This window comes from Rhopalosiphum maidis, chromosome 1, assembly GCF_003676215.2.
Source record: "Rhopalosiphum maidis isolate BTI-1 chromosome 1, ASM367621v3, whole genome shotgun sequence".
Classification (NCBI taxonomy): Eukaryota; Metazoa; Arthropoda; class Insecta; order Hemiptera; family Aphididae; genus Rhopalosiphum; species Rhopalosiphum maidis.
The window spans coordinates 70237156-70247739 of record NC_040877.1 but is presented as its reverse complement, the minus strand read 5'-3'; the positions used below and the strand labels follow the sequence as shown (position 1 = coordinate 70247739).

Here is a 10584-nt window from a genome sequence, read left to right as displayed (position 1 = left end):
CTTTGATTATATTTTATTGAATTCTGATAAACCACTATTATCGTTTGAATGTATTAAGGATTTTTTGATTGAATATCTAATTGTATTAACATTTAAGCTTTAAACACCTTTTAAAGAGGTAACTATTTATGGTTACCTAAATATATTATAGGCATACGTATGTTGTCTATTACCTACGCAGATCAAATGTTATTTGGTTATTTTTAAAAATTCGTCATACATTTTCGCTATAATACGAGTATAATATATTACATATAATATTTACATATTGAGTGTGTAATATCATCATAAACCACTTATTATATCTTTATTACACAATATATAATAATATAAAAAGCCAATGTAAATATAAGTGATTAGTAAAACATAATCGTAAAAGTTATAGTTATTACAAACAGTTCTAGTTGAACAATTATTAATGGTATTAAAATCAAGAATGTCAAAAACAATAAAATAAATAATCTAAAAAATCTAAAAAATTGTCAAAAATACAACAAAAAGTCATGCTAGCGGTCATGCTCTTGTTCAATGCGTTATTACATTAATCTAATCAAACAGATAAACACAAAACTACATAGCAGCATGATTTTCCAGGTTTAATTTAAAAGTATATATATCTACTAAAACTATTTGAATATACATTTATATTACAGCTATTGATGTTTAATGTAGTGTATTATATTCTATTAAATTATGCAATAGTTATAGATATTAGTTTTAATTAACATGTTTATTTTTTGTTTCAGAGTTGTTAACTTATGTGCTACATACATCATAAACAAAAATGCCATAGTTCAAACAGTACAATAATATATGTCTAATTCATTAAGTATTGACAAAAAAAAAAAAAAAAAATAGTTATTTCCGATGTACCTACATTACTATTTGGTCTTATTTTTTTTTAGATCTTTACCTGTTTAAATTCACTTAATCTGTGATTAAACAATTATGCAAATTCATAAGTTGATTCTAATAAGTTTATTATAAGTTTATTTTATGATTTTTATCATACATTAATAATATAAAGTCATTTATCTTTCTATTATGATGAAGTGTTGCGAATTGACTATGAAACATCACTGTATGTTATTAATCTGTTATTTAATTATTTATTCAATATAAATTATTATTATGATTCACTATAAGTAATACGTGATATAATATAAATTATGATGTCATAAATATAATGTGTTTAACAAGTGTCAATTAAAAATATTTGTTTTGTAAAAAATACTCATTTTCTAGTTAAAGTGAAATAATGTAAATTCATTTTTAGATTCATTTAAAAGAATTGGTTTAATTTAGTTAAAATCAGCAATGATTATAAATTATTAGTGACAGTTCTTCTATTTATCTTATAAATAATAAATAAAAACAAACATTCAAAGTATAATAACTATACTGAGAATTGTGCACTCAACGTTATTTGATTTTAACTTAAACGACTTTTCGAAATAGTTATTTTCATTCCCTTGTCAATATAATAAGCAATTCAATCCATTAAATCAATTAAAATAGTAGTTTGCATTCTGTTAATATCAGCAACGGACACAAATTATAAATCTTACAAATTTTTTTTCTTTATTTCATTCAAAAATATAAATAATTACAATAAATTATGAGTTTTAAATCAGTATTAAATAATTTGAATAAAGGTTTTTTGATATTCGGTATTGGTTGTACTAACTACGGCCAAAGATATTTTAAGACGAATGGGATGTTTCATTTTTTACGATTTCTATTAGTTTCTGTTGGTATCCATCAATTTTACCGATTCAACAAATGGGTAATAACTAGAATTCAGTTTATTGAAATAGTTTTATATAATAAACTTTTACAAATTTTATGATACATTAAAAAAAAGTTCATAATTTTGGAAAAGTTGTAATAATCAATTAGTCTATATATTCTTAACTTTTTATAGCTAAATTTAAAATAATCTTTTTATGCATATTTATTTTTACACAATTGATGCTGTATAGATCGATAATGGAATGTTGAAATTGAATATATAATACTTTTGTAATACCGTAATTTGAAAATAACTGTAATATGTATATACACAGTTTTATTTTATAGCTATCAATAATTGATCAGGAAGTAAACGAAGTAACGTCGCTAGTAATTATCACCTGTTATGAGTTTATGTTTATTGGAACATTTATAGCAATTGTATGGCGAATATTTTACGATAAAAAACTATCTATCATATTGACAAAAATTGAAAAAATTCACGAAAAGTTGATTCGCTTGAATGTGGCACGCCCAATGAAAACAATAATGAATTGGTTTTTCATTATTGGAATTACTTTACATGTTATAGCAAATATAACAATTATATTATTATGGATAAAAATTGATAACACAAATTTATCAGTAACTGATATGGTAATTATTTACTAATATAATTATATTATTTAATTTTACATCTGACTGGATATAAATTGACAAATTGTTCATTAAAATTTTGCCTTGATTTTCGTCATCTATTTTAAAATATGTATTTTTAAACCGTAGTATAAACAACTTAAAATAAAGATACAAATAATTGATTTGTAGCAAAATTGATTATAGAATAGACAGTTAGGCAATGGTATAAGGAATTTATTAATAATAGTTGTTGAAAGGTAGTGTTATAGGAATTAACAGAAAATGCATCATATTTCTAGATTGGTTTGTGGTAGTGAAAAATATTGTATTTCTTTAGGAACCACCTTGAATTGATATACCACCACGTTTCCCACCTAACATCAGAGAATACTACCACCTTTGTTTTACCAAGACACCAGTGCTTAACTACCTATTGCGCTATAAACATACGACTACATTGCATATTTAGTGGATGTATCAAATCTATATTATTGCTTCATAGTACCTCCATCATAATTGTTTTCGTGTTATGATTAGTTAGCAATTATTACGTTGCATTGTCTATATGGTCTGTATTCTCTGTATTCTAAAACTAATGACAGTACCTATGTAAGATAGATAGAATACAAACTCGGCCGTGATAATATTTAAAATATTCTTTATGTTTAGCTTTCTTGGATGTGTTTGGTTGTTAGTGGATGCAGTTCATTTTATGAATACATACTTCTAATATTATACATACGGTGGATGGTGTACATGGCAAATGAAAACATTTCGGAAAGAAAATCATGCTTTATTACATTCAGAGATATGTATTTGGAAGTTATTGAATGTTTAAACGATGTCAATAATTCGATTTATGGTTTACCGGTCATTTTAGCATATATTACAGGAAATATTTGTGATATAATTATAACGATTTACAGTGATATGTTATTCCCCAGGGACTATAGTAAAAACGATGGTTATTATTCTGCATTTGCTATTATTGAATTATTATTAAAAACGGCTAATGTTATAATATTATACGGAGTTGGTCACATAACAGAAAAAGAGGTATTTATATATTTTATTATACATAGGTATTATTTTATCAAACAACACTCAATATTCAAAAATTATTAATGTTTTTAAAAATATTTTTTTACATAGTTTCAAATTATTATAAAAAGAACGTTTTTATTAAAAAATTGTATTTTTAAATACTTCTTATCCTTATAATTTTTTAAGTTTTTTACTTAGTTTTTACTTTCTTACTTTAAGATTTAAACAATAACAAAAAGTGATCACATATTAGATCAGAGCTTTAAAGATTAAACATTGTGTTTGATTTGTGTGTTGATCTTATTTAAAATTATTATTTTTGGTTTTTAGGTTAACCGAATAAGTTTTGTCTTACATCAACGGTCCGTGATAGAAAGAAACCCTAGAATAAAACGTCAGGTATTATTAATGTGTTTACTAAATGTAATTTTTTTAGATTTTTATTAATATGTGATAATTATTCATATGAAGATCAAGATTTTTATATTACGAAGATTGCACGAATTCTATCGTTTTGAGCTGTATGGAATATGTCAAATTAATCTAAGAAAACTTCTTAGTTTAGTAAACAAAACATTTGCTTACTTATTAATTCAAATTATGTTTAAATTAAATAAAAAATAAACAAAGATATTCTTTAATCATAATATTTGTAGTTTGTTAACACTGTTAAAAGCCACTGATTTCACTTTAAATTATTATTATTATTATTTTAGTTGAGCGATTGAATCAAATCAAAGAAATAAAACTTTGTATTCTATATTCAAACGTTTGTGAACGATTTTTTAGAGACGTTGTCGTTTATCCAAATTTTAAGCTAGCATCATCCTAGACATGTAGTTATTTCTGTTTTGAAGCAATCTCAAACACTAATTGTGACAATAATAAGATCAACCAAAAGTATATTATAAAAAACATGGCCAGTCATGACTACGATTGTATTTTTTTTATGTTTAATTCTTATTTATTTTAAACAAACTAAAGATATCATGACTTCGTGCGATATTCAAAATTAACCGGAAATGACTGGAAATTTGGAAAAAAAAAATTGAATCGTATCTTAAACTTACAAATAATTTATTTTTGTATATTTTTTAAACGACAAAAATCTATATCAAATGTTAATATTAATATGTTATATTACAATTTCATATCAGATATACTATTTTGTGTTTTTAATCAATGTCGCAACATTGCATAAAAGTTAGCAGGTAAAACCGCTCTCAATTGTAAAAAAGATACGACCGATCAGGACCGATCTTAATTGTGTATTTATTTATCATATAAAACTCAGGAAATTTTACTCTACCATAGTATCTATTTTAGTTGTATAAATAAGTATTATTATTTATTCTTTATGCATATTGTACTAAGACATACAGAATTCAACACATTAAACATAGACTTGAAATACATTTAAACAAACAATGAATTTTATTTTATTTATAAATACGTCAACTAAACTAAAGCTATTTATTTAAATAACAAAAAAATTTAAATTTGTCATTACAACTACATTCAATGTTATCAGCTTGTACACAACATTTTAACAACAAAAAGTCTGAAAATTCAATTTATTTTATATACTAGTATAATTAATATGTATTTATATTTATTTTAAAAATTTAAAAATGTTTGTACACAATTAATATTTTATACACATATTAAATTATTATTTTTATATTTTCATTTATAACAATAATTTAATTTATGATTATTTTTAATTAATTTTAATAGATACGTAGTTAAAAGTATTAATATAAATTATGTTTTCTTAGACAATGACCTATGTGGTTTAAGAATTCTTCAATTGTAAACTCATTGTTAGACATTTTAGTACATACATATTGTAATTTTATATTTTTTGATCCGTGTTTTTTTTGTTTCTGATACCAAGTCATGTATTTTGCCATATCTACTCTCACTTCTCTAAATTTTAAAACTCCGACTTTTCTTTATTTTCCAGTAGTATATGTCGCATTAAATTAGTCAATTATATCTATATATTATCGGGTACACAAATTAATTAAAAATAATCCATGTCTTCAGTGACTTTTTGTATGTGACCCATACCTGTTCTTGCAGTACGTCTGTTACCGATAAATACAGATGCTCCACGCAATATAAAAAGTTCATTAAAAATTGTTATTTTTGTTGGTTTGCTTTCATACACTTTGAATAACTACTGACTAAAAATGTAATTTGGTTATTTTTGAAAATTCGTCATACATTTTCGCTATAATACGAGTATAATATATTACATATTGAGTGTGTAATATCATCATAAATGATTTATTATATATTTATTTCACAACATATAATAATATAAAAAGCCAATGTAAATATAAGTGATTAGTAAAATATAACCGTAAAAGTTATAACTATTACAAACAGTCATAGTAGAACAATTATTAATAGTATTAAAATCAAGAATGTCAAAAACAATATTAATAATCCAAAAAAATTGTCAAAAACCCAACAAAAAGTCATGCTAGCGGTAATGCTCCGTGGCACATTAGGACTGGTGTAATATAATTATTTTGTAATGGTATCAATAAATAATAAAATATTAAAAAAAGTGATCGTTTTATAATAAATAAATTTGTCTTATTCACGTTTGCTGTTTTCGTTGAGAAATGGAAAACAAAGTTTACACCTTTTAGACGTCGAAAAATAACTACGTTTATATTGGTCCACTGAATTGACAAATATTCATTATTGCAGGTTATTCTTTTGGCTAAATATCCAAAATTTGAATCTTTGAAAAAAAGTAAAGAATAGAATAGTAATGAAATAAAATACCTAATACATATTAGTACACGATTCATCCGTATTATAAATAAAAAAAAAATAATTTTCAAATACTATTAATTTTTATACCTTAAAGGGCATCACGGTATCATTATACAGTAATTTTATAATATATTTTGACTGTGCCACCAATAGCAATTTTAGTACATAAATTTACGCGAAACATCCGCATAATTATGGTGTATTAAAAAACAAAATAAGTGGTTTTTTAAATTTTTGCAAAGTTTTTTTTCAAAAAATTTATTGAGAATTGTAGTAAACATTTCGTCATATGCCCTAGCAGTTTTTTTTTTGAAGTAAACAAAATATTGGTGCTATTAATTGATCATACTTTTTTTTATTCTAATGACATATAATTGTACTCATTTTTATATGTTAGAAAATTAAAATTAAAATCATGGGGATTAATGTAGTGCGTAAAACCCGTTAAATGTATTATTTGTTATAAAATGTGATAAATTAAATATTAATAAAGAAATATAATTATAAACATCTAAAACGATTGTACGTATATAAACAAACAAAAACTACCTGATAAAATATAAATTAGGATGTAATAAGTATAATGGGTTTAACGAGTGTCAATTATAAATAATTGTTTTGTAAAAAATGTTCATTTTCAAGTTAAAGTGAAATGATGTAAATTCATTATTTGATTCATTTAAAACAATAGGTTTAATTTAATTAAAATCAACAACGTATATAAATTATCAGTGACTTAAAAGTGGTAATTTTTATTTATCTTAAAAATAATTAAAACAGAATTTGCGTATAAAATAACCATTCAAAGTATATTAAATATAATGAGTATTGTGCACTCAATGTTATTTGATTATTACTTAACGGCTTTTTGAAATAGTTATTTTCATTTCCTTGTCAATATAATAAGCAATTCAATCCATTAAATCAATTAAATTAGTAGTTTGCATTCTGTTAATATCAGCAACGGACAGAAATTATAAATCTTACAAAATTTTTTTCTTTATTTCATTCAAAAATATAAATAAATACAATAAATTATGAGTGTGAAATCATTATTGAATAATTTTAATAGAGGTTTTTTGATATGCGGTATTGGTTGTACCAACTACGGCCAAAGAAATTTTAAGACGAATAGCATGTTTTATTTTTTACGATATCTATTAATTTATGTTGGTTTTAATGGATTATACCGGTTCAACAAATGAGTAATAACTAGAATTCAGTTTATTTAAATAGTTTTATATAATAAACTTTTACAAAGTTTATGATACATTAAAAAAAAGTTCATAATTTTGGAAAAGTTGTAATATTCAATTAGTCTATATATTCTTAACTTTTTATAGCTAAATTTAAAATAATCTTTTTATACATATTTATTTTTACACAATTGATGCTGTATAGATCGATAATGGAATGTTGAAATTGAATATATAATACTTTTGTAATACCGTAATTTGAAAATAACTGTAATATGTATATACACAGTTTTATTTTATAGCTATCAATAATTGATCAGGAAGTAAACGAAGTAACGTCGCTAGTAATTATCACCTGTTATGAGTTTATGTTTATTAGAACATTTATAGCAATTGTATGGCGAATATTTTACGATAAAAAACTATCTATCATATTGACAAAAATTGAAAAAATTCACGAAAAGTTGATTCGCTTGAATTGTGGCACGCCCAATGAAAACAAAAATGAATTGGTTTTTCATTATTGGAATTACTTTACATGTTATAGCAAATATAACAATTATATTATTATGGATAAAAATTGATAACACAAATTTATCAGTAACTGATATGGTAATTATTTACTAATATAATTATATTATTTAATTTTACATCCGACTGGATATAAATTGACAAATTGTTCATTAATATTTTGCCTTAATTATAATTAGGACAGAGGACTTGTAGCACTAAAAAATCACCTAAAATGCACTTAAATACACAAAATATGGATTTTAAAATGTATATTTTTGAACAAAAAATAAGAATTTGTCTGTAGGCTGTTATTATTTTAATGAATAAATTTCATTTACATCTTTATTTAACAACTTATAAGTTACAATTGATTGTTTTAATTAATTTATTTATTGGTTTTTTTATCTGGATACTTCTTCAAAACGAGACGTGTTTCTAGGAAAAACAATTGTCTGTGATAAGTCAACAACCATATTAATATTATGATCAAAACTTAAAATAATTTAAAATCCATCGTTATTTTAGTTGTATAAATAAATAAACAAAAACGTAGACAAAAAATATAGATATAATGATAAATTTTTTAAAATATGCATCTAAAAATAGGATAAATACGCATTTATATGCATAATAAAATTTCAAAAGTAGCTTTGTGGAAGCATGAAACCAAATAATTTTGCACTCTGCTATTTTTGTGACTGTGCAAAAAAAAATATGCAAATGCTACAAGTCCTCTACCCTTATTATAATTATCTAATTTAAAAGATGCATATAAAAACAATAATAAACAACTTAAATTAAAATACCTCTAATAATTGATTTGTACGACCATTGATTATAGAATAGAGAGGTAGGAAAAATATAATAAGGATTTTCAACGATTAAAATTGTATTAAGGGAAAATTATTGTATTTCAGTTGGTATTTTTTTAGGAACTACCATGAAGCTATACAACCCCACGTTTCTCACCTAACATGTGAGAATACCAACATCTTTGTTTTAATAACACACTATAGTGCTTAACTACTGGTTGCACCATAAACTTACAATTAAATTGCACGTTTAGTGGATGTATCAAATCTACATTAGTGCTTCATAGTACCTCCATCATAATTGTTTTCGTGTTATGAATAGTTATCAAATCTTAACGTTACATTGTCTATAAGTTCTGTAATCTCTGTATTCTAAAATCAATGATAGTACCTATGTGAGATGGATACAATATACAATTGGCTGTGATAACATTTCATATATTCTTTATGTTTAGGTTTATTGGATAAGTTTGGTTGTTTGTGAATGTAGTTCATTTTATGAATACATACTACATACGGTAGATGGTGTACACGGCAAATGAAAAGATTTCGGAAAGAAAATCTTGCTTTATTACATTCAGAGATATGTATTTGGAAGTAATAGAATGTTTAAACGATGTCAATACTTCAATTTATGGTTTACCGGTCATTTTGGTATATATTACAGGAAATATTTGTGATATCATTAAAGCGATATACAGTGATATGTTATTCCCCAGGGACTATAATCTTCATGATCGTTATTATTCTGCATTTGCTATTATTGGATTATTATTAAAAACGGCCAATATTATAATATTATACGGAGTTGGTCACATAACAGAAAAAGAGGTTTTTAAATATTATATTGTATATTAGAATTTCGTTAGTTAAGAATTGTATTATTTTAATATTTTTGTACTAATGCACTTTAATACTATGATTAATACGAGTACAATAAATATTTTTATATAACTATTTATATAAATTTAAAAACTATTATTAATAGTATGATTTTTATCTTATATAGTCAATATTGATAAGATTTAAACACTAACAAAAAGTGATCACATATTAGATCAGAGCTTTAAATATTAAAAATTGTGTTTGATTTGTGTGTTGATCTTATTTAAAATTATTATTTTTGGTTTTTAGGTTAACCGAATAAGTTTTGTCTTACATCAACGGTCCGTGATAGAAAGAAACCCTAGAATAAAACGTCAGGTATTATTAATGTGTTTACTAAATGTAATTTTTTTAGATTTTTATTAATATGTGATAATTATTCATATGAAGATCAAGATTTTTATATTACGAAGATTGCACGAATTCTATCGTTTTGAGCTGTATGGAATATGTCAAATTAATCTAAGAAAACTTCTTAGTTTAGTAAACAAAACATTTGCTTACTTATTAATTCAAATTATGTTTAAATTAAATAAAAAATAAACAAAGATATTCTTTAATCATAATATTTGTAGTTTGTTAACACTGTTAAAAGCCACTGATTTCACTTTAAATTATTATTATTTTAAGTAAATTATATTTTTGTAAATCTGTTGCATTTATGTACGTATTAAATTGTATGTTAAATCATTATTAATGTATGAAATATGTCGTTAGATGGTTCAGTATTTATTTATAAAGATATGGGAATGAGAATACATTAATTTATATATTATTTTTTTATTAGTTATATTGCTGATTGATATATTTTTTATTCAAAACATGGGATATAAAATAATATTGCTTATAAGTTATAAGTTATACAATCTTACACGATGATCATGGTTATTAATATATGTTATAATAATAATAATTATATAATTATATTTTTAACTTAAATTAAATTTTATAATATTATACGATTTCTCTCT

The 10584-nt window shown here is 23.2% G+C and overlaps 1 protein-coding gene and 1 pseudogene across 1 annotated transcript; both read left to right on the top strand.

Annotated features, from left to right (window-relative positions):
* Positions 1–1618: 1618 nt before the first annotated feature.
* LOC113549785 lies at positions 1619–4038 on the top strand. The gene is made up of 5 exons (XM_026951244.1): positions 1619–1786; positions 2080–2388; positions 3040–3426; positions 3745–3813; positions 3886–4038. The coding sequence occupies exons 1-5, from the start codon at positions 1619–1621 to the stop codon at positions 4036–4038; spliced, it is 1086 nt and encodes a 361-aa protein (XP_026807045.1).
* Positions 4039–6859: 2821 nt separating this feature from the next.
* LOC113551546 lies at positions 6860–10156 on the top strand (annotated as a pseudogene).
* Positions 10157–10584: the final 428 nt, after the last annotated feature.